Consider the following 26141-nt stretch of genomic DNA (forward strand, 5'->3'; position numbering starts at 1 on the left):
TTTGTTCTGCACCATTTGAAAAGCTCTGTGTATTTATTCATTTCTTTGTGTTATTTGTGTACATAAAATGTTACCAATATCACCTTTTAAGTAACTTATTTTATTTTGTTTTAACCAGCCTTGCTTCAACGTGTCCTGCCAGTCTTGACAGTTCAACACACCCCTGCTGTTCCACAGACTCACTCAGGCACAAATTATCCATTCCTACTTCTAACCACTAGATGGCAGGGTTTCATTACCTGTTGCATGTCTCTGTCCCAGAAGCACTTTGGCGAGACAAAAGTTTAGCAGCAGTGTTTGAAGGCCAGAATAGAACAACATTGAACTTAACTTGTATATAAATAGTCCTTTTTCGATATTGGATATTTAAAAGGAAATCTCAAGGGACACCTGACAACTTTAAAGGTTTTATTCTCTAATTATCTTCAAAAAGCAAGAAAATATACTCTTCTCCAGAAATAATAAATATACAATATTTCTTTATGAACAAAATGCACAATTTACAAAACCATTCACAGACTACTGTTACCAATCTTTCCATCCAGCACAGTCTCACTGTACGACACGTACGCCATCACTTCATCCATTCATCACAGAGTTCATCTGTTATAGTTATTAGTAAGTCTATTTCATCATTAAAAACAACATCATTTTATATACATTATTATTACAGTTTCATTCAGGCGGTCATTCGGACCACCACACAATCTCTTGAAATTAGCGGTCTTAATTATGCTATTAATCCTTCTTCTATCATAATACTTTGATGAGGTTTTAAGACTCTTTTAAGGCTCCTTGTTTCAGAGGCATAGATTCATAGGCATAGATTCTTGATTCTTCTCCGAGTCCTAAACTGAAATAACATTCCACCATTCAATCACCTTGTCAATGTGTGTGTGTGTGTGTGTGTGTGTGTGTGTGTGTGTGTGTGTGTGTGTGTGTGTGTGTGTGTGTGTGTGTGTGTGTGTGTGTGTGTGTGTGTGTGTGTGTGTGTGTGTGTGCACCGTGCGCATGCGAGTGTTCTCGCATTTCTGCAGGTTGCACGTGCACGCACAGATGCCTGCGCTTCTGTCTTTATGGGTACATTCCACAGTTCTGTTGTGTATGGAGAGACAGCGGTGTCCATACTCCATATGTGTCTGTCTATGTGAGAGCACCACCGTGTGGTCAGGACGCGAACAACAGCATGTGTGACAAAAGCCAGCAGGCCAGAAGGAGACTGGAGACTGTGAGTGCGTTGTGCGTGAATCTCCGGCCTGGCCGGGTGGAGCCGGAGCTAGGTGGAGGAGGAGGAGGAGGAGGGGAGGAGGAGGAGGAGGAGGGAGAGGCTGAGCTGGTGAGCTGTGGCGCCGCCGACAGCAGCGCCGTCCGCCTCTGCTGCTCCTGGTGGGTCAGCGGAGGGTCCAGCGTCACGTAGCCGTTGATGATTCTTATGCTGGGTGGAGGGGTGGTGCTGGAGAGAGAGAGGACAACACCACATGTCATTATGCTGGGTGGAGGGGTGGTGCTGGAGAGAGAGAGGACAACACCACATGTCATTATGCTGGGTGGAGGGGTGGTGCTGGAGAGAGAGAGGACAACACCACATGTCATTATGCTGGGTGGAGGGGTGGTGCTGGAGAGAGAGAGGACAACATAACCACATAAACCATAAGCGTGAATTCCGTTTGCGTCCAAGCATAGGCATGGTAACGCCCCGCCTGCCTGTGATTGGCCTACCGACACTGCCCGTCTTGACTGTCCTCCGAGGTGGATATGCTGGATAGTCTGATGCGAGGTTACTCCGTGGTGGGAAATAAAAGTAGTATGGTATGATACAAGAGAACGCTAACTTGTAAGTTTTATTTTTGTAAGGGAGGCGAACTAATATTGTTTATGCCGTTTTCTTTGATGGAATAATTGATTGATATGATTTGATTTGGGTGTGTTCTAAAATAAAGTGTTTGTGTTGATTATTGTGTAATTTGTTTGTATGTGTAAACTTGAAACATTATTGTACTATATCTTTATCCTTTTTAGTGTAATAGTATTAGTTTACTATAATTAGATTAATACACGATAATCAACACTAACACTTTATTTAGAACACACCCAAATCAAATCATAGTAGCCTACAACATTCGTGTTCAATCAATTATTCAATCAAAGCAAACGGCATAAACAATATTAGTTTGCCTCTTCTACAAAAATAACAGTTAGTTACAAGGCTGCATTCTGTCACGCGTGCCAAGCTGTCATTCTCTTGTAGCCTAGTATTTATTTCTCAATCTCACCACGGAGTAACTCGCGTCTCGGAGGACAGTCAAGAAGGGCAGTGTCAGTAGACCAATCACAGGCAGGCAGGGCGTTACCATGCCTCAGCCATGCCTATGCTTGGACACAAACGAGATTCACACAAACCATAAGAACAGGGCTCTTCAACAGGGTCTCCGGGACCCCTAGGCCTGGGCACTGTTATACCCAAACACTGGGTTGGGACACATTTTGTGGGACACGCAGACCAATTTTTTGGGGTCACGACTCAAGTAAAAATCAGATTTTTTCTCTAATTGGGTCCCGGGCAAACATCTAATCTCTCTTTTGGGTCTCAACCTGAAAAGTTTGGGAACCACTGCCCTAGGGGGTCCTCAGAGTTACTACAGGGGGGCCGCCAAATATTTGTGTGATAGGAACTTTATTTGTTTCTTTACATTAACCACTTCAACCCTATATCATATTCTTAGGGGAACATTAGCTGAAAATAGCTGATCTATAAGCTCATAGATCGGCTGTTTTCGGCAACAAGGTTTGGTGTCGAGGAGAAAAAAAGAGCAGACTCCAGTGGGCTGGACCATCTCACCTGTCCCCGATGCGGACCCAGAGGTCACTGAAGAGGCGTGGTTTCCCGTGGCCGCGGTGGGCCTTGCGGGGACGCTTGTGTCGACCGAACTCCTCCAGCTGGCTCAGGCTGTCGGGGAGCAGCATGTGGGGCAGCTCCTCGCCCAGGCCAGGGAGGCCCTCCTGCTGCTCGTCAAGGTCCAGCTCCGCCTCCTCCTCCGGGGGGCCGGACAGCCAGTCGGTAGGATAGGTGAACGTGTCCGTGTCCAGGCTCTCGTCGCTGGTCTCCTCCGTGGGCTCCCCTCCTTCCACTGCACCTCTGCATCAAAGGAACAAAGGACATGGGTTCAGATGTGGCTCACATGGACTTTTCTTTGCGTGTTTCAATTAATAATGGTTAAGCAGCTTGTCTCCTAAACAGAAAAAATTGCCAATGAATTTACAGTTCAATAAAATACAGAAAGAATACTTCTGAAACTCTGCACGTGAGTGCCACTGTGTGTGGTTCTCTGACCACTGTAACGTTCGCCTTTTGGTCCCGACTTCAAACATGCACATGAAAAACGGCCCTGAAGACCTCGTAAACAGTTTAACTGTGCATCAGAAATAGCCAGTGGGCAACGCCGTGGTAGCTGTGTAGACCTTGGAGCTACTACTATTCATCCAATGTTATCTCAAATAGCATCACCCCTCTGCGCAGACCACCCAGGCTCACCACATTCCAAGTCTTATGTCATGTCTCTCCGTTATTCACACTTTCTCCTCCCTTTTATTTGCCTCATTGGCCATATTCACAGGGTGGAAGTTTTACTCTTAAGATCACTGCACTTTAACGCATGAAAAGCTCATTCATTCATTCATTCATTCATTCATTCATTCACTGACTGACTGACTGACTGACTGACTGACAGTCCATCATTTGCAGTGGTGACAAAAGATAACAAGATAACAAAATAAGAGTATGAAATAAATAATAATAGTAATAGCAATATATAAAAGCACTAAAAAAAATCTAACTAAAAACACTGAGATGTTACAATGAAACAGGACCCCGGACCACATGCCATGTCGTGCATATGGTACCTCAATGTGCTGACATCGCATAAAATATAGTTATAGGAGGGCATAAGACCAGAGAGACAGAAAAATGCATAAGTTCTATTCCCATTATCTTAGTAGATACAAAAGGGCATGTGAGCTCAAACCCACAATTCAAAATTTTCGTTTTAAGATATTCATTTTGTATTCATCCTTGGACCATGTATAACCATGTGATTCTATATAAAAATATATATTCCTAATTTAATGGTTCGTCATTCCTTTCAAATACTGCCTGGAATTCTGAAAGCACTTGAATTTCATCTTTTTAATTGATTCGCGGTCTTTCACTCATTACTAGAATGAGTGAAACTGACATTTATTGCCCTGAGGGATTTCTGGCTTTTCCTGTATTTCATAGGGAGAAAGAATAATACATCAATATCTGATCACAACCCTAAGTGTATTGCAAAACATTAGAACCCACAATATTATTGTATTGCAACAGAAGTATTGTAAAAACATTGCAGCAGACCCCTGGCAAATCTCACCGGTACCACAGCTCTGTAATTAGCTTGTTCTGTGAGGTCCTAACGAGCAGGCTGGTCAAACCCAGCTCTTCTACTCCAATAGAAAATGGGGGAAGGGGAGGGGGAGGGGGCGGGAGAGGGGGAGGGGGGAGACAGAGAGAGAGAGAGAGAGCCCGGGCCAGGTTTGGATGGCTCGGACAGGCTGCTAATGACAGTTCCAGACTGTGGTCGAGCTACCGTAGAAAAGCCAAACCCAACTATTCTCAATGTGCTCTGGCTGTCAGTCATGTAATCACCCTATCGGGCAAGAAGAGTGGAGACACTTTGCCTCCAGGCTTGAGGCTAACAGCTTTCATAAACACCTCTCATTCAGCCATTCTGTGGTGTTTTCTACCTCATGTCACGTCACCTCGTATCATGGAACCAAGAATGTGAGCGTGCACACGCGTGTGTGCGGTTGTGCCTGTGTGTGTGTGTGTGTGTGTGTGTGTGTGTGTGTGTGTGTGTGTGTGTGTGTGTGTGTGTGTGTGTGTGTGTGTGTGCTCAGACCGCAAGTCAGTCCACTTGTCAACTTCTAAACCAGAACCACTGGGCTGGGGCCTGCAGTTCTGCAAACAGCTCAGGAGCGGAGAGGGAACGAGGAAGCCTACGTGTTTACAGCTGCAATTTGCAATGGGAAGTTTGTAAAAAACGTGTGGATGGATGGAAAGAAGGGGGATAGTTTTATGACAGAGGGGGGTTTTCTACAACGGGATTTGATTTCCCTTGTCCTTCCATTTTCACTGCGGTTCAAGTGGCTGCTGATTGTGTTTTACGGGGCCAACCTGCATGGCCCCTGAATCACCTCAGTTCTGTTGTCCCGTAGGGTGAGAATGGAAGTGCTCTGTGCCAAGGAAGTGGGTCTGAGCACACACACGCACGCACGCACGCACGCACGCACGCACACACACACACACACAGAAAATACACACACAGAAAATACACACACGCAGAAATAATGCACATGCACGCACCAACACACAACCATGTGGCTGTGTGGGAGTCGACGCGGCAGGGAAGGTACGTGTGCAGTGTTTTTGTGTGAGTAGGCGCTCGCTCTCCAGGAGACGGGCCAAGCTTCTGTGTGAGCCTAGGTGTGTATGCCTGCGTGTGTGTGTGTGTGTGTGTGTGTGTGTGTGTGTGTGTGTGTGTGTGTGTGTGTGTGTGTGTGTGTGTGTGTGTGTGTGTGTGTGTGTGTGTGTGCGCGTGTGTGTGCATGTGGGTGGGTTGTACACTCCCACTACTTGGCACTGATTTGCTCTTATGATGTGTGTGTGTGTGTGTGTGTGTGTGTGTGTGTGTGTGTGTGTGTGTGTGTGTGTGTGGGTGTGTGTGTGTGTGTGTGTGTGTGCGCGTGTGCGCGTGTGCGTGCATGTGGGTGGTGTGTACACTCCCACTACTTGGCTCTTATGCTATGTGTGTGTGTGTGTATAGTGCCTCCAGCTCTCCTATCCCCATAGAAGAATATATTTATGTGTTCCTGTGGTTGTTGTTATTGGGCTAATAATTGGCCATAAGTACATTTGCAGGTAACCGGAATGTGTCCTTTGCATTTAACCACTTCAACCCTTTAGACCCTTTAGTAAACTGGACCTGAGTTGGCTCTGTACTTGAACCACTGTTCAACCACTGTGAGCTTCCTGAGCTCCAGACAAGCTCAGGAAGCTCACAACTCACAAGCTCAGACGTGGTGAGCTTGTAGATCTCCTATTTGTGGCTAATGCTCTCCCCCCTCAAGTCATGAACCCTGGCTAACCATTAGGAGCAGTGGGAAACTACTTATTGAAAAGCGGACGGGCAGCAGTCGGGGTTCAATGTCTTCCTCAAGGACATTTTGACACCGAGTCAGAAGGAGCCGGGGAATCGACAGGGGAATCTTGCAGTTCCAAGCGGTCACAGTCAGTGCTGCCCTGTGTGTGTGTGTGTGTGTGTGAGAGAGAGAGAGAGAGAGAGAGAGAGAGAGAGAGAGAGAGAGAGAGAGAGAGAGAGAGAGAGAGAGAGAGAGAGAGAGAGAGAACCCGCGGCTGCTGAGAACAGACAGTACTACCAGCTTCAGCAGCTGGCTGTTGGCAGCGAGGGGAGTGCGGTGGAGACTGGAAGACGTAGGCAGGGGGGAGGGGAGGGGGGGGAATTGAGGAGGTATCAAAGGATTCCTGCATAGCTGAGTTTTATTTGTAACAGAGCACAGCTTGCACAGTATCTCCACTACGCTTCAATAAATCTAGCGAGGTTAAACATCGTGACTTTAGAGGGAATAAGACGGATGTGCGCCTGTAAATCTGCGCGGGGGGGGGGGGGGGGTATATTTGGTTTGTGTGCCCGTGTGTCTGTGCGTGAGTACAACCCACCACGCACACAAACGCTCACACGCGTACGGTATATTATGCGCTGTGTGTGTGTGTGTGTGTGTGTGTGACTGTGTGTGTGTGTGTGTGTGTGTGTACTTGCGTGGGTGTGTGATGAATGTCCACGTGCACTGTGTGTGTTTGCGCCTGCCAACGACTCTGCACGCACAAATGATCTGTTTCACAACTCATGTTACCATTAAGTTATCAGGGGCCACGTTGGCTCATAAACACACTCCACCTCCAGGTTTCCATGCGTCATGGTGTCAGCGCAGTGCGGTTCAGGAAAGTTACTTTGAAAAGGTAATGAGATGATTGATCACCTGCTTCAAACCGAGTACACAGTTTGAGTATGCCTTTCTTTTTAGATTACTTTTCACATGCAGTGAAAAGTGTTCCACTTCGTGACTGTGATTTCAATCACCTGCATCCATTAACAACCCTTGTTTAGGTGCTTTAGCTTTACATGTAATGATAGTTCCATATTAAACATGCAGTCAAAATGTATGTTTCTGCTGTATGTTTGTTTTATATTATAATAAAACATTCATACAGCAGAGGCCATGGTACACAGTGATTAAACTTGCACCTTAACTAATCTCCATAGTATTTCGTCAGTTGCTACACTCACACACCGTTATATCTTATCTCAGGTACTATGTGAAAATATGTAGATATTTGAACTCTTTTCCCCTTGCCCCCGCTCTTCTTCCCTTTCATATTTTTGAGGGCCATCCTATGCTATGCGCAGCTTTCCAGGTTTGTGTAAACACAAACATTGACAAGACAAAAGTGAAGACGTTAAAAGTGAGGACGCAAATTGTGATTGGCCAGAATGAGTGCACGTGTGTGGCAACTGGCAGATACACTCGAGAGGTTTACAATCTGCCTGAACTATAGCTTGCATGCTACGCATCATTAGTTAGGAGGTGATATGTGCAGTGGTGTAAAGTACATTTAATTAAGTACTGTAATTAAGTATAATTTTGAGGTATTTGTACTTTACTTGAGTATATCCAATTTCCAACACTTTTACTTCTACTAGACTACAAATATTGTACTTTTACTGCACTACATTTATTTGATAACTTTAGTTACTGGTTACTTTGTACATTTTGATTATTATCACAAAACATACATTAACCGTTTCAGCGCTAGCATTTATTGAAAAATTAGGATCTAATTCACACCAGCGTTTTCTCCAGTCGAGCTCTTATTTTGAAAAGCCACAGTTCCAGTCTACCGGAAGTAGATTATCCTAGGACGCTCAACGGAGTCGAGACAGGCCTTGTTTACAATGTGAATCCAAACTGGGGCACTGGAACGCTCCACATCGCCGGCTCTGTGCCGTCAAAGAAACGCTGTTTTGACCAAAATGCCATCTGGGACAAGGAATAGGAGATAGGCTACAGGCGATTGAAAGAAATGGATAGAATGGATTATTATGGCTCTAAGAAGGACGATCCAGTGCTGTGCTAACAACATAACTAGCTAACCGGCTAACGTAAGTAGCATTATTGCTCGATCGTTCGAATGCACTATAAAAGCGCAATTGCCATTAATCGTTAGTATCAAAATTAGGCTTCAATTGGCATTAATCAACGGCAGTGGCGCTGAAAGTATTAACCACTTCAGTCCAATATAAATTTTGGCCATTTTAAAATAGCCGATCTACAAGATTAGCTATATAGTGTGATTGGCTCCTGGTGATCAGAGGGTGTGTGTACGTACCGTGTAATTGGCTCCTGGTGATCAGAGGGTGTGTGTACGTACCGTGTGATTGGCTCCTGGTAGTCAGAGGGTGTGTGTACGATCTCATAGCCCTCCTGCCTCAGGATGTCCAACACGCTGTGGTTCCCCAGGAAGTGACCTGGCAGGAAACAGGAAGATGTGGTCAAAGGTTGTGACAGATAAAAAAAGAAAAAGAGACGTTGATCTTTTGATTTTAACTGTCAAACAGAATATGTTTTAGCATGTGTCAGTCAGTAGTCATCCTCCGCTAAGAAGAAATTTAAGCTTAACCCATAAAAACCGGGACAGCATCTGTGTCTTTTCTATTTTGGCGTTGGCTATTAAAAATATCAGATGTACAATTTGTGAACGTGTGAGAACTAACTGATTTTTGAAGGCATTCGTCAAATCGTAAAAAGGACCATACCATGGCTTGGCATGTTTAGCCCAATGTAGTCCACTTGCCAGAATGTGAACCCGGAGTACCCGGAGAATGTGAACTGTTGAGTACCCTAAAGTTTGTTTTTAAATAATGTTTTGTGGGGGGGCAGCGGACTGACCTCATGCTTCCTTCTATGCATGAGGAGTCCGAAGCTGCTTCTTTTCACCTGACAGGGGAGGGTTTCCCCGGCCGGACGTAGCGCGTGGAAGGAGGAGTATCCTAAAGTTTTATGTTAGAAATGTTGAGTATGGCCTGTGAATTACTTGAAGGAAATCCTGCATGACATAGGCATCTACGATGTGAAGGGAACGCACAAAAACACCTGGGAACTCAGACCAGAGTACAGACATTACCAAGGTGATGAAAAGATGGATGAATAATAGCTTTGTCTTCAACACCTTTAGGGATAGCAATTCCATCAAATATATGTCTTAATGTACAATTTGTTCATATGTTGGTCTTTTTCTTTTTATGAGGGTCAGTATATTGTGTTTGCTTGCACCTTTATGGATGGCAATTCTGTCTAGATGTTTTAACACAAGGTTTGTTAATGTTTTTTGTTGATACATTTTTATGAGGTTCTGTATGATGTTCAACTTAAAATGTAATTGTTTTCAATGAATAATATGTTTGATTAAAATTGTTTACATACTAAAAAAAAGAAGAAAAATGTTGAGTATGGGTCCCCAGCATTTAGAAACTGCCGGATGCTAACTTACATATGTTGGGCAATTTTCATAATTAGGATAATAAGCTGGGGTACCACTATATAAGGCAACATTTTAAAAATGTCTTTATGCTTTAAGTGGCATGTGATGTGTCAAACTAGGGGGTTTTCATGATTCTGTATCCATTGCAACCATTCATTCCATTCATTCAACACTCCTTCTGCTAAATTCGGCCACTTGCCCAAATGTGCTGAACCTCATCACATTTGTGATGACGGCTATGGCCGTATTTAGCCGCAGGACTGTTTTTATGTCATGCCACTTAAAGCATAATGGAATTTTTGCAAATGTTGCCATGTCAGTGGTACCCCAGCTTATTATGCTAATTATGAAAATGGCCCAACATATGCAAGTTAGCATCCGGCAGTTTCTAAATGCTGGAGACCCATAGGCCTACTCAACATTTCTAACATAAAACTTTAGGGTGCTCAAAATGTCTGGGTTCACAATGGGAATCTATGGGCTGGCAAGTAGACTGTCTGTGACTCAGGGTACTTGACTATTATCCACAGCATAGTGATTTGTTTTGTTTTGTAGGATGCCAGTGGGTTGCATTAATTTCAGTTTCTAATTGGCTAAATAATCAATGTGTGGTTATTTTATTTTGTTAAAGTTACCGTTCTCCCCGGGAGAAACGTCTGTGACTTATTATGTTGTTTTTTTTAGCCAACTTTGCCTCAATTATTCAGTTACGGTTTCATTAATTTGAATGACTTTGTAGAATATAATAATGTAAAACAAATGTGACATTTAAAAATGAAGCCATTAAGGGGAAATTATCTATGTTTTTATGTACAGTATATGTATGGTAGAAGTCCTTTGTACAGTCCTTGAGGGGGTTCCAGGGTGGTCCCCATCGAAACTACTTAATGGGGTTTGAGAACGCAGAACCACTGCATTAAGATGTCCAGTGGTGACACTCTGCCAGATTAAATGACAGCCATTGCTGTGAAACAAAGGCTTCTGCAGCCTGAAGAGGGTCTAAGATTGCAGGGGCTGTTCAAACGCATGCTACCCCTTGATCTGCTCCTACATGCACTTGTTGCGGTGTAATGACCCCATATTGTCTGCACTCAACCCCTTACCCACCCCCTCTACCCCCCCCTTCTTTCTCTCTCTCTCTCTCTCTCTCTCTCTCTCTCTCTCTCTCTCTCTCTCTCTCCTCTTATGTCCTGTATATGATATTATGACTCCATCAGTCTGACATCAACGATGGTCGATAATCCTGCATGTCACTCAACCCAGCAATAAGATGTAATGCAGACTGACAGCACCTCCTACACGCACGCACGCACGCACGCACGCACGCACGCACGCACACACGCACGCACGCACGCACGCACGCACGCACGCACGCACGCACGCACGCACGCACACACGCACGCACGCACAAACATACATTATGCAGGTATAGAGTCATATTAGTGACACGTTGACATAATTCAAGGCTCGCTCCCTTTCTTTCAGTCACCGCCCCCACCCTGCTCTTAGCCTCCTGCCAATTTTATCATTAAAATGTTTCTGATCATTTCTCAGAAGAGAGAGCTACACTTTCTTGGCTGTCGAGTTCAAAGGCAGAGCAGTGATTGGCTGCGGAGTGAGGAGAGGCTACTAACTGCTGAGTGTCGGCCAGATCAGACATACAGATTACACTGAAGAGAGAGAGAGAGTCCGAGTGTGTGTGTGTGTGTGTGTGCGCGTGCGTGCGTGCGTGCATGCGTGCGTGCGTGCGTGCGTGCGTGTGTGAGGAGAGCCAATAAATGTTTTTATTGGGGCACCCATTCTTTTCCTTTCTTTGCCATTCCTTCTTTTAGCCTCCTCTCCTCCACATACTTTACTGTTTTTCTTTCATCCCTCTCTCCTAAAGCAACAGTCAGGTCCAGCTCTGTCAGTGACGGCGCTGACAGACTCAGCCACCCTCATATCTGTGTCAAGCAGATATTTCATTAATTCCAGTTATGAGGCAGAGGCTGTGAGGGCCAGGGGCAAACACACTCCTGTGAGGCCCAGGGGCCAACACACTCCTGTGAGGCCCAGGGGCAAACACACTCCTGTGAGGCCCAGGGGCAAACACACTCCTGTGAGGCCCAGGGGCCAACACACTCCTGTGAGGCCCAGGGGCCAACACACTCCTGTGAGGCCCAGGGGCCAACACACTCCTGTGAGGCCCAGGGGCCAACACACTCCTGTGAGGCCCAGGGGCAAACACACTCCTGTGAGGCCCAGGGGCCAACACACTCCTGTGAGGCCCAGGGGCCAACACACTCCTGTGAGGCCCAGGGGCCAGGGGCCAACACACTCATGTGAGGCCCAGGGGCCAACACACTCCTGTGAGGCCCAGGGGCCAGGGGCCAACACACTCCTGTGAGGCCCAGGGGCCAACACACTCCTGTGAGGCCCAGGGGCCAGGGGCCAACACACTCATGTGAGGCCCAGGGGCCAACACACTCATGTGAGGCCCAGGGGCCAGGGGCCAACACACTCCTATGAGGCCCAGGGGCAAACACACTCCTCTGAGGCCCAGGGGCAAACACACTCCTGTGAGGCCCAGGGGCAAACACACTCCTGTGAGGCCCAGGGGCAAACACACTCCTGTGAGGCCCAGGGGCAAACACACTCCTCTGAGGCCCAGGGGCAAACACACTCCTGTGAGGCCCAGGGGCCAACACACTCCTGTGAGGCCCAGGGGCCAACACACTCCTGTGAGGCCCAGGGGCCAGGGGCCAACACACTCATGTGAGGCCCAGGGGCCAACACACTCATGTGAGGCCCAGGGGCCAACACACTCATGTGAGGCCCAGGGGCCAGGGGCCAACACACTCCTATGAGGCCCAGGGGCAAACACACTCCTCTGAGGCCCAGGGGCCAACACACTCCTCTGAGGCCCAGGGGCAAACACACTCCTGTGAGGGCTCAGGGGCAAACACACTCCTCTGGGGCCCAGGGGCCAACACACTCCTCTGAGGCCCAGGGGCCAACACACTCCTCTGAGGCCCAAGGGCCAACACACTGATCTGAGGCCCAGGGGCCAACACACTCCTCTGAGGCCCAGGGGCCAACACACTCCTCTGAGGCCCAAGGGCCAACACACTGATCTGAGGCCCAGGGGCCAACACACTCCTCTGAGGCCCAGGGGCCAGGTTGGCAGAGTGGGAGGTCAAGCTAACTAATAGCTTTGATATGCTGCCTTTATAGAGCTCCGAAGTCTGACGTCACTTTCAGTAGAGGTCGTCAATCTCCAGGTTCATGTATTTGTTTATTTGCATTGAGATCCCCAAACGGCGATTTTAGGTCGCTTCATATAAGAACTGTGTTTGAAAAATAAACCGACCACCTCGGCGTTTCTGTCAGGGGAGTGGCTGTGCGTCGTTAATGATGTCCATTCATATTTGATACAGCCAGTTTCTAGAGAAAATGGAATTAATGTGACCACAAAAGCCTTGAAACTACATATGAATGCAATGTCGCTGAGCATATACGTCACGCCCAGCTGTCAACATATTGCGTTCCTGAGATTCCTCGTTGACGTAAGCTCAGCTGGTGGTGACTCGACTCGTATTAACCACGATACATTATATATCAATAAAATAAAAATAAAAATAAACGTAATTAACGTTCAGTTTCTGTTGTGCGACGGGCTGCGGGCAGAAGCAGCCTACCCGGAAATGTAGTCTCTGGGTTGTTTGGCTCGTTTCTAACGCTTATTTTGTTACTCTTTGGGTATATTTGTACATTTCCACCTTCAGTCGATGCTTCATATCCATATGAGTGAAAAGGCCCGGGTGATCGGTTTATTTTTCAAACACAGTTCTTATATGAGGCGATCTAAAATCCCCCTATGGAGAGTACAATGCTTATAAAAAGATACATGAACCATGGCGCTCACTGCCCTCTACTGGTAGTAGAGGGCAGTGACGTCAGGACTTCGGTGCTCTATTTCCTCTGCCCACTCACTCACTCACTCACTCACTCACTCACTCACTCACTCACTCACTCACTCACTCACTCACTCACTCATGCTGGGCAAATTCACAAAGAAAGGATTGTGCTCGCTAATAGTACCATGAATTACATGTCAATTGCATTTTGCAACCACTATATCCCCCATCTTGGGGTGCAATTCAACCACTATATCCCCCATCTTGGGGTCCAATTCAACCACTATATCCCCCATCTTGGGGTCCAATTCAACCACTATATCCCCCTTCTTGGGGTGCAATTCAACCACTATATCCCCCATCTTGGGGTCCAATTCAACCACTATATCCCCCATCTTGGGGTCCAATTCACAAAAAGATATTGCGCTAATGATATGCCGCATTGCAAACACGATGATAAAGTTCAGCAGTTGAGTGCGGTTTGCCCAGGTGTTGACCACCTGGGCACCTTTATTATCATTTACGCATGTTGGGAAGCCGTGCGCAATTGAGCACGTCGTTGCGCTTTCCCAAGGCTACCCACAGCCATCAGGATGAAGAACATTCTGTGTGTGATGTAGTTATCATGATACCACCAGACAGCCACATTGTTTTACTAGTGGCCACGACACACCTGTTTTAGGTTTGACCTTCTGTAAACATTCATTTTACTGCGTATACTTTTGAAGTATATATACTCCATCTGCCCATGTTTTCAGCGCGCTGTAAACAGCCTATGGTAAGCAACCACTCCTTAAACAATCCAGCAAGTAAACGACCACACCTATATGCAAACAAACACTGCGCAATGCACAAAAACACTTTTGTGTATAAACACCTTGTGTGCGTCCGTGTGATGGCGCGCGCGCGCGTGTGTGTGTGTGTGTGTGTGTGTGTGTGTGTGTGTGTGTGTGTGTGTGTGTGTGTGTGTGTGTGTTTACGCTCGCTCGTGCGCCCGTGCGTGCATGCGTGTGCTGGGTTGTTTGCTTGGTAAGAATGCTGAGTGCTCGCCTCAGACAGTAAACAGAGTGGTGCTAAGTAGCTGTCTAAATCGTATCCAAGCCTAAACAACAACTCCATTAGCTGCAGTAATGAGAGGTCATGCGTTTTAATCACTCTATGCAGAGACTGTAGGCTGAATACACTGTAAAACATGTTGCTATGCCAAGACCAAGACAATACTTGAGCTTTTTACTGGATAATGTGCTATACCTAGGTAATGTTTTACAGGTTTTTTAGACCAACTTGGATCGGGAGAACATTCGGTATTAGCATAGTATTTATATTATGAAACATGACGTTTTTAATAGACCATACTCTTATGCAGGATGTGGAAATGTCGATTTTGTGAGTCATTGTGATTCTATGGGGACATTGGCTTGAACCTGTGTCTCCGCCAGGAGATAGCTAATACTAGTCAATTACAATGCTCCTCCTGTCCCTCCATAGAGCATTGATTCCATGCCAAATGTCCCTCCTACTACGCCTGTACGAGGTGGACTGCCAGTAAAATTACATTTCATCAAATTAAATTAAATCAATTTAAATTGAACATCAACACATTTCCACTGTATTCTCCCCCCCGGAGAGGAGAAATGCTTAACCAATTAAACCCTAAATACTTCATTGACCAGGGTCCTCCAGGGGTCTATATATACTGTACTTGCCCCCCTCCTGCAGCAAATCTCTTCGCCAAAAACAGCAAAAATATCTACAAGCGTTTTGCGAGCCGCTTTTCGCTGAAAGTTCACCTAAAATGGCCAGAAGAGGGACGCCGGGTTCAAGTGGGTTGAAAATGCCACGCAGGAAAAGCCTTGGACTGACTTTTTCCAGTGTGTAAAATCCTCCGTGCTCAGTTAACCTGGAGTCTTCCGACCCCTGCCGCTCTGCAGGGCAGAGTTAATGACCCAGTTATACCCTCACTCCGTTTAATAACTTTCCATCCTGCCTGGCACTTCCAGTAGCTGTCCTAATGTACTCCTTGAGCCCTCCTCCTCCTCTCTGCCCCGTCTGAGTTTACTCTGACTGTCTCCGCTCTCCGCCTTGTCTATTTATCTGTCTGTCTGTCCTGTCCGTCCTGACATTTTAGTCTCAAGTGCCTCAGCCGCCGCTCTGCCTTGTCTTTCCGTCACAGGCTTACTGCTCTTTCACATCCGTCTGGGTTATTAGCCTCTCTTCGGTGTGTGTGTGTGTGTGTGTGTGTGTGTGTGTGTGTGTGTGTGTGTGTGTGTGTGTGACACATACGGTACAAGGACCATTTCATCAACGGCTGATTTCCTCTCACAGTAAAAAATTACAAGTACACTGTGTGTGCGGATGTGACAAGTACACTCTGTGTGTGTGTGTGTGTGTGTGTGTGTGTGTGTGTGTGTGTGTGTGTGTGTGTGTGTGTGTGTGTGTGTGTGTGTGTGTGTGTGTGTGTGTGCGTGTGTGAGTGAGGTGTTACAGCATGTCTCTGGTCGCCACCCAGCCTCGGTCGGGCCCGGCTCCAACCGTGTCAGCACCTCGTTACTCACACCTCTGCTGGGCTAACACTCCTTCTCCTCCACCCATTCCTCCACCCCTCCTCTCCTCTCCTCTCCTCTCCTCTCCTCTCCTCTCCTCTCCTCTCCCCTCCCCTCCCCTCCCCTCCCCTCCCCTCCCCTCTCCTCTCCTCTCCTCTCCTCTCCTCTCCTCTCCCCTCCCCTCCCCTCTCCTCTCCTCTCCTCTCCTCTCCTCTCCTCTCCTCTCCTCTCCTCTCCTCTCCTCTGTCCTCTCCTCTCCATCTATCCATCCATCCCTCCATCATTCCCTCTACTGCTCCCTGTACCATGTCAACATCCCCTGTAAGGAGAGAAACAGAGAGAGAGAGAGAGAGAAACAGAGAGAGAGAAACAGAGAGAGAGAGAGAGAGAGAGAGAGAGAGAGAGGCCGCTGATGGACGGATGTATAGAGAAGGGAGTGAAAGGAGCGTGGTGTAATTCAGGTGTTTCAAGGATTAAAACAAAATACTAAACTATGAATAAATATAGGCGTAATACAATGTAAGAATATCGTCCATGACCATGAATGGATGCATAATATACAGACTATCAACAGTGGGTATAGAGGCTGATACAGTGTGACAGTACAGTGTGTAATGGCTAATAATAATAATAAGAGTTCAGATTTATATAGACATTTTCTATAGTCGCTTTACATAAGGAAAGGAAGACACCAACTTTAATGAGAAAAAACTTAAACAATAAACACATAAGTGCTGCTAGGTTAAAAGCGATAAAAGGTTAAGCAACGGTTGGGGAGACAACCAAGTTAACTGATAGCATATACTGTATATTTGTACATGGTCATTAAATGTGTGCAGCAGACATGGTGCATTATGCAGACACAGCGCAGACGTTGTGCAGATGAAGCAACCAGACAGTATCACACAAGATGAATCTGTACAGAGCGAAGGGAGGCAAACCATGGGGGTGCGTTCGGAAATTCGCACTGAGCAATTGTGTGGCCTCTTTTCATTTGTTTATTCAGTGCAGTGGATCCATAAGGGTCCATTTGGTTAAAGCTGTATATGTCTACTTAAGAGTCAGAAAGAAGGGAGGACAGGAGGTGGTGTTGGATGGAGTGAGGACAGGTGGGGGTTGGTTGTCGTGTTGTGGGTGGGTGTGTTGTGATGTTGTGGGTGGGTGGGTGTGTTGTGGTGTTGTGGGTGGGTGGGTGTGTTGTGGTGTTGTGGGTGGGTGAGTGGGTGGGTTGTGGTTTTGTGGTGTTGTGGGTGGGTGGGTGGGTGTGTTCTGGGTGGGTGGGTGGGTGTGTTGTGGTGTTGTGGTGGTGTGGGTGGGTGTGTTGTGGTGTTGTGGGTGGGTGTGTTGTGGTGTTGTGGGTGGGTGAGTGGGTGGGTTGTGGTTTTGTGGTGTTGTGGGTGGGTGGGTGTGTTGTGGTGGTGTGGGTGTGTGTGTTGTGGTGTTGTGGGTGGGTGTGTTGTGGTGTTGTGGGTGGGTGTGTTGTGGTGTTGTGGGTGGGTGTGTTGTGGGTGGGTGGGTGGTTGTGTTGTGGTGTTGTGGTGGTGTGGGTGGGTGTGTTGTGGTGTTGTGGGTGGGTGTGTTGTGGTGTTGTGGGTGGGTGTGTTGTGGTGTTGTGGGTGTGTTGTGGTGTTGTGGGTGGGTGGGTGGGTAGGTGGGTGTGTTGTGTTGTGGTGTTGTGGTGTTGTGGGTGGGTGGGTGGGTAGGTGGGTGTGTTGTGGTGTTGTGGTGTTGTGGGTGGGTGGGTGGGTGGGTGGGTAGGTGGGTGTGTTGCGGTGTTGTGGTGTTGTGGTGTTGTGGGTGGGTGGGTGGGTAGGTGGGTGTGTTGTGGTGTTGTGGGTGGGTGGGTGGGTAGGTGGGTGTGTTGTGGTGTTGTGGGTGGGTGGGTGGGTGGGTAGGTGGATGTGTTGTGGTGTTGTGGGTGGGTGGATGGGTAGGTGGGTGTGTTGTGGTGTTGTGGTGTTGTGGTGTTGTGGGTGGGTGTGTTGTGGTGTTGTGTGTGGGTGAGTGGGTGGGTTGTGGTTTTGTGGTGTTGTGGGTGGGTGGCTGTGTTGTGGTGTTGTGGGTGGGTGGGTGGGTAGGTGGGTGTGTTGTGGTGTTGTGTGTGGGTGAGTGGGTGGGTAGGTGGGTGTGTTGTGGGTGGGTGGGTGGGTAGGTGGGTGTGTTGTGTTGTGGTGTTGTGGTGTTGTGGGTGGGTGGGTGGGTAGGTGGGTGTGTTGTGGTGTTGTGGTGTTGTGGGTGGGTAGGTGGGTGTGTTGTGTTGTGGTGTTGTGGTGTTGTGTGTGGGTGAGTGGGTGGGTTGTGGTGTTGTGGGTGGGTGGCTGTGTTGTGGTGTTGTGGGTGGGTGCATGGGTGGGTGTGTTATGGTGTTGTGGGTGGGTGGGTGGGTCGGTGGGCACTGACTAGGGTCCTCCTCCATCCCCCCAGGAGGAGAGGAGTGGGGTGGAGCGGAGCACGCAGCTAGGGCACTGTTGCTATAGGCTCCAAACAAACACAAGCTGCTGCCTCCAGGCCGCCATGGGATAACACATGAAAGACAGCAGGAATGAGGGAGGGGGTGGAGAAAGAGAGGAATGGAAAGAGACAGAGGGAGAGAAAGACAGGGAGAGAGGCATAGAGAGACAGACAGAGAGAGAGAGATAGAGAGAGAGAGAGAGAGAGAGAGAGAGAGAGAGAGAGAGAGCCCAGTGGACAGACGAGAAGAAAACCAGTACAGATGCCATGCCGAACCACAGAAGGTGCACTCCTCTCCTCTCCAGATTTGAAAATGTTTGGAGATGTGTTAAAGCAAACCGTGCGTGCTTGTGCTTGTGTGTGTGTGTGTGTGTGTGTGTGTGTGTGTGTGTGTGTGTGTGTGTGCGTGCGTGCGTGCGACGTGCGTGCGTGCGCATGTATGTGTGTAGGTCTGTGAGTGAAGAGGCAGCGATGCTCGTGAAGAAAGTATTATGCACACGTGCATGCTGCATGTCTCGATGTGTCGTCGTAATTTTGCCTGTGTATGCGTGAAGCGTGTGAGTAGTGTGCGTGTGCATGTGTATAGCCTCTGTGTGTGTGCGACCTGTGCGCGTGTGCATGCATGTACACACACGTGCAGCGTGTTTAGGGACACTGGGACAGAGGTGTTGGGGGAAGCCTCTCTTGGACTCTGTGGGTCCACCTTCTCTCCTGTGTGCTATCACTCTTTATTTGACTTGGACTGACTGAGACTGAGACAAATCTTTTAACAGCGTCGCTGCTACCTCGCCCCGGGCGTCCATTTACTGCCCCTGCCTGTCTGACCACACACAACACGTCTATAAATCACCAGCGCGGCCTCCGGATCGACAGCACCGCTGCAGTGCACACACATGCACAATAAAAATGTTCAGTTATCCATATTGTTACATTCCCAGAGTGAAACAGAGGAAAAGGCCGCACACACGTAGCCACGATGCTGTATATTTATTGACAAGAATCCAACGTTTCTTCGGTCGAAGCGTTGGATTCTTGTCAATAAATATACAGCATCGTGGCTATATACGTGTGTGCGGCCTTTTCCTCTTTTTTACTTATTTACTGCCTTAGGCCAGCACCTCACCAACACTGGTGTGCGCCCTTTCCTGTTTTGTCTACCTACATTCCCAGAGTGAACACATGTAGCGGTTACATTTGTACACTCACAGAATTTTAAAAAATCACTGCCCGGACGGTTAGCGTCAGTGCACCTAGGCTGCTGAGCCAGCCTGACGGCGTGCCACGGGTTCGACTCCCAGTTTCTGTCAATTGTGGCGTCCTCAATTTCTGTCCTCACTTTTGATCCTCAATATGCATTGCTCAGCCAATCAAATAATCGCTATGGGGTACAAACAAACAGACAAAGCTGGGCATAGGAGGGGCTAGAGCTCCTCAAAAAGCTACAATCCAGTACAGAACCTATAAAAGACTTTGTTTTCTCCAAAGGTAGAGCACTGGTTCTCAAACGTTAGTTTATTTCAAGAACCCCCATTACTCTCAGAGTGCGCAAATGGAACCAAATGGACCCGTGCACCCTCAGAGTTACAGACATGTAAGGGTCCATTTGGGCCCCACTTTGAGTATGTTAATACAATAGAACTAGGAGGTGGTCTCCCTACTCTTCCATTGAGAAGTCTAGGATAGGACGGTATTAGTGGACCTGCCTAAAGCTCATAAGTGCACGTATACGAGCAGTAGAAATTTGGTCTGTCATGTAGGAGACCCGGGTTCGAATCCCAGGTGGGACATTCAAAGTTACGGTTTGAACACATTTTACTGAACAGTGCAGCACTTCTGGAACAGCTGAAGCGTCAGCTTGGAAAGCTCTGTCTCTCCCCATCTGTAAATCTAAACCCCCTCCCTCCCTCCCTCCCTCCATCCCCACACACTGCAGCATGCTGTTAGTAGTGGAATTAATGGGAATCACAAGTATTTCCCCTCTTTTCCACCCCCCCCCCCCCCCCCCGCCCCACCCCACCATCCTCCCTCCTCCTCCTTCTTCCCTTATTCCATCCCTCTCTCGTTTTTTCTCTCGCCGTCACTGAACGATGTCACTCCTTGTGCATGCAGTGCATGTCTGTCTGTCTGTCTGTCTGTCTGTCTGCCTGCCTGCCTGCCTGCCTGCCTGCCTGCCTGCCTGCCTGTCTGTCTGTCTGTCTGTCTGTCTGTCTGTCTGTCCGTCCGTCCGTCCGTCCCATGCCAAAAGTTGTGATCTCGGGTTCCATTACCTCCGCCTGCTTGGGTGGGGACAGACAGCGGGGTCCATATAGATGGTCCATTGGGGGCGGTGCCAGAATAAGGGCACTAAGGTTCATGTGGTTAAATATTTAGACTAGGAGTGTCTGCCAACACACAGTCTGTATACAGCTGTCCTGACTGCCAAGGAGAGAGAGAGAGAGTGAAGAAGGTATAGAGCGGCCGCCTGCGGCCTGGGACCCTAAACGTTCTCGTTTCGGTCCCTGGCTCCTCCTATCGAAATGTCCTTGAGCAAGACACAGAACCACAGCTCCCGATGAGCAGGTTGGTGCCTTGCATGGATGGTGTCTGCCTTTGGCGTGTGTTAATGGGTGACTGACAACACACATTGTGAAGTGCTTAGGAGTTTGGATAAAGGCGCTGTGTTAATGCAGGCCATTCACCATTTAGGCACAACGAAGAAAATAAAGTGAGGGATGAGGAGGAATAGAGAGGGGGAGGCCACTGTGGGCTTAACACTTTTATATTAATATTATCCCCATGGTTCATTCAGACACTAAAGGGGCTTTGCTTGATGTCTTCTGGGAGAAGAGAAGAGAAGAGAAGAGAAGAGAAGAGAAGAGAAGAGAAGAGAAGAGAAGAGAAGAGAAGAGAAGAGAAGAGAAGAGAAGAGACAGCAGCAGAAAGTCTCCTTAATTGCTTATGAAGGACACATGCACACAAATACTGATCCAAACGAATACACACGCAGGCACGCACGCACGCACGCACGCACGCGCACGCACACACACACACACACACACACACACACACACACACATACACACACACACACACGCACGCACACTAACGTGTAACACATGCACACATCCCACACATGTAGAAAGCCGTGGCATCCTAATGGAACCTGGTCTCATGGCTCTCTTTATCGCTCTAATCTCATTCTCCTCCATCACTTAAATCTCCTCTCCTCCTCCTCCTCCCCCTCCTCCTCCTCCTCCTCCTCCTCTGTACTCCATTCATTAGTGAAGACGTTCAGTGCACATGTGAGCAGCACATACAGACACATTTCAATCAGTGACACATTTCACCTCATTACAGTCCAAATGGCAATTGTCTGGAACATGTTAGCAGTGTGTTTGTTTGTTTGTGGCCAGAGAACAAAAGAGAAGTGTGTCATGACTCCCCCATGACACACACACTCACACACACACACACACACACACACACACACACACACACACACACACACACACACACACACACACACACACACACACACACACACACACACACACACACACACACACACACACACACACACACACACACAGAGAGAGAGAGAGAGAGAGAGAGAGAGAGAGAGAGAGAGAGAGAGAGAGAGAGACAGAGACAGAGACAGAGAGAGAGAGTAGTATTTTCAAGCTGCTCTGAGGAAGGCTGATTGCTGAAACGCGTAAGCGTTCTCAATAAAATGAGAAAAACATCTTTGATTTTGGAGTGCCACTTTTTCCACTTTAGTGGTTTATGAGTTAAGAGAGAGAGAGAGCAAGGATAAAGAAATATATCAAAACTGTTATTTTTTCCCACACAGGCTGCGTGTGTGTGTGTGCACGCGCGTGAGCACGTGCGTGCGTGCGTGCGTGCGTGCGTGCGTGCGTGCGTACGTGCGTGCGTGCGTGCGTGCGTGCGTGTACTGTGTTGTGTAAACCTGCAGGAGTTGGCAAATAATTGCATTTGTTTGCATTCCAGTGTCTTCATTTGGCGGTTGTCAAGTCATGCATCATTTCATTATGCTGTAAGCATGTATGTTGTTTACACACACAAGATGAAACTAAAACACACAAGATGAAGCATAAAGCCCATTAGCTCTCCATGTTGGCCAATGTTGTTCCAGTCGCTAATGAAGTGTGTAATCTGAGAACAACTAACGGGCTGTATACCCATTTAATTAGAGCAAGCAGTCCAACGAAAAGTACTCACGTGTTTCACTTTGTAAAAGTATCAATACTGAAATATATAAATACTCCGTTACAAGTAAAAGTCCGGAATTCAAAATGTACTTGAGTGAAAGTACAAAAGCAAAGTGTACGTATATGCCTACTTAAAGTACCAAAAGTAAAAGTACTCATTATGCAGAATGTCCCATTTCAAGTTTTCAAATGAAAAATGTAAAAGTCTAAATAGCAGACAATGTGTCGCATGGCGACGCATTGTGAGCTTGTAGATCTGCTATTAGTTACTTTCCACCAGTGTCCAACGATACATCTTTAACGTACAGTTAAGCCCTATACAGCTGCATTTATAGACATTTGCAAGCAAGCAGAAAACAAATCCCATCAATGCTGTATTGGTTACGACATAATTATTGCGAAACATCAGTGAATCCATCCAGTGCTATACGTTAACTGCAGCACACACACGGCCTCCCTATGAAGTATATGCACACTGACCCTCCAAGCCAGCGCCCAAAGCTGCATTCCTAAAACATTTACAAGTGGGCAAAACCTCATAAAGGCCCGATGTTAAAGTGAAGCGTATTGGTTTTGACAAACAATGAGAGAAAGCAGCCCCGGGCATGCTCAGCAACAGACAGGGGAACCTTTAATTCACTATTTAAAAAGTCATCATTTCCATCACTCCAATGGCTTTACCAGGCTGTGCTGCATGACGGAGATCTACGGACTAGTGTAGACATGCAGCGTTAAGCCACCGTAATTAAATCAAATTAAAACGTCCTGAACGAATGCACGTGTATTGTATATTCAATTACAAATAGTGAGTAATTGTATTCATAATTTAACCCATTTAGACCTGAGGCCGATTCTACAAATGCCTTCTAAATCAGTAGTTCTCACACTTTCAAGATTCAAAAAAATAAATAAAAAATAGCTCTTTTTTGAAAAGCCAACACAAAAATCTAAAATGACACAGATGCCTCCCCCATTAATTGCTTAAGACAGCATAGGTTGTGTATTCTTGTCTGATGTACAATATTCGCTCACCAACTAATTGAGAGTGATTGTACAGCTAGGAGACTGTGTCAGTTAAAAGACATAAAACATATGGTTCTATGTCTGATGGCTACGTTTAATGGTGCCAAAAGTGCATGACAGTCTGCCTCGTTGGAGTTCCTTTTTGGCACTATAATGCGAATACCTCACTTTAACGGTTTTAAAATCTTCTTCGCATGAAATCCACAAGGTCTGTCATTGTTGAATTCTAAGTTGTAAGGTCATTTATTGCAAGTTATACAGCCCTGTAAGTTTAATCAGCCTATAGCCACTGAAACACATTTACACTGAATTCTATCATCTAGAAATGCCATTGGTGTCTACGTGAAAATCCTACTGGGAGGGTTTGGACTGTAAGAGGAGAAGCTACAGTATAATGTAGGGTGACCTGCTGGCCTGATAATATACTGTAGCTACATGACTGATGATACGAGTATGTTTTAATTTAACACCTTTTAGACTTTTAGCCTCAGCATGCAGGTCTTCAGAGAGACTTTGTGTGAGCGTGTGAATGAGAGAGTTAATCACACAGAGGCAAAAGCCCCCAAAAGCAGCCAAAAAGGAAAACGAAAAAGAAGAGAAAGGACAGCCAAAAGCGGAGAAAGAGATAGAGAGATATAAAATAGAGACCCATAGAGAGTTTGTGTGAGACAGACAGACATGAGGAGCCAGAGAGAGCACCTCCCGGGGGCTCCAGCCCGGCCTCCACCCCGCCACCCGGGGGACATGCATGGGCCTGGGCATCGTCAGCCTCACACACAGGAAGGCACATTGGGGGGGGGGGTTCAAAGGGTGGGGGTGGGGGGGGCTTCAGGACAGAGGCGGCACTGTCGAGAGCACACCCATCTACACCAGTGGGTCGAGAACCCATTTGTGGGTCACGTATCCATTTTTATGGGTCACGGCTCGATGACATTTTCTTTCAATTTCATTTTCTTTTCCTACATTTAAAAAAAAACACAAACACTTGTGTGAAGTGAGGGGCGCTCTTATCATCATATCGTATCACATTCCGTGCTCACTGCTCAGCCAATCAAATCATTAATTGCTATGGGAAAATATTTTCTTAAAAAGAAAGAAAACCACTCTATATACGAAAATAGATGATCTACAAGCTCACAACGCGTTGTAACGCAACACGTGCATGTGTGTGCACAAGCGTGTGTGAGTGTGCAGCATCTGAAAATGTGCAAGTTTACACGTTACAACACAGTTACCGTCCATCCAAACACCACACTATCTCTGTGACTCCATAAAGGAGGAGGAGGAGACATGAGGAGACGCAGTAGAAGAGACAGAATTGCAGGAGAGGAGGAGGTGGCGTCAGCCTAGATAACACACAGACAGATAAGCAGAGAGACAGGCAGGGTAACAGATAAAGCCCAAACGGTACCAAAGGGTCGAGACGGTTTCAGAGTTCGTCCCAGCGGTGTGGTGTGCCTTGTTGCACGTCGACCTATGTCAACCCAAGTGATTCAATGGCCCAAACCACACCAATGGGTCGCCACTCGCCATGCAACTCCTCGCAACCGTTTGGTTGCAAGGTGTTGCATGGCGACCCATTGGTGTGGTTTGGGCTTAACACTAGGATGTCTGAAAAAAACACGGTCAGGATGACCGTGTTTTTCGTGCTATTTGATTGGCCATTCTCTCCCCCACTCGTCTAATGATCTTCACACCTCTCTCTGCACCCGTTGACGGCTTGCCATTGTCTTCTAAATGTTACATTCCAACTAATTCAAGGCAGCAGTTTCAACTCGACAGGACAACTCAAGTTATTTTTTATTTTTTATTTCAGTTTACCAAACTATAATTATAGTGACGGTGTGAGCGCTATATTGAATACCCTTGCGCAGCAAACACTGTCCGACTTTGTATTGAGACAATAAAATAGGCTACCACACGTTATTGTAACAGCCAGAGCCAGGCACATTGCTCAGAGTCAGACGAAATACGACATTAGTTATATATTGTCATTTTTATATAGAGGGGGAAACATTGATGTAATTAATATATATTTGATTGATTGTGCCAAAAAAAGGAAAGAGCCGTGCGTGCGTGCGTGCAAATCAGAAAAGTTTACAGACAAAGGAGTTGGGAGTTTGGGAGCGGCTAGCCTTCTATATAATGCTGCGCACATATATTAGCCTATATATATTTTAAAAATACCCAGCATAATTTTTGGGAAGGCTAAGCCTGGCCTAGCCTTACATACCCGCCGCCTATGATCGATGTAATTTATATATATTTGATTGATTGTGCCAGCAGAGAGGTCCGTAGCAGCAGCACGGTTTATATATACACCATAGGATAGACCAAGTCATGTGACGCATCACCGCCACAAATAGTG

The 26141-nt window shown here is 47.0% G+C and overlaps 1 protein-coding gene across 1 annotated transcript in view; it reads right to left on the reverse strand.

Annotated features, from left to right (window-relative positions):
* Window positions 1-889: 889 nt before the first annotated feature.
* Window positions 890-26141, reverse strand: part of trabd2b (TraB domain containing 2B) — a 110770-nt gene continuing 85518 nt past the window's right edge. Inside the window, 3 exon segments of the mRNA XM_079505910.1 lie at window positions 890-1453; window positions 2840-3136; window positions 8543-8639. Of these exon segments, the coding sequence (XP_079362036.1) occupies window positions 1168-1453; window positions 2840-3136; window positions 8543-8639 (680 nt within the window). The 3' untranslated portion in view covers window positions 890-1167.

This window comes from Electrona antarctica (assembly GCF_951216825.1).
Source record: "Electrona antarctica genome assembly, chromosome: 7".
Classification (NCBI taxonomy): domain Eukaryota; kingdom Metazoa; phylum Chordata; class Actinopteri; order Myctophiformes; family Myctophidae; genus Electrona; species Electrona antarctica.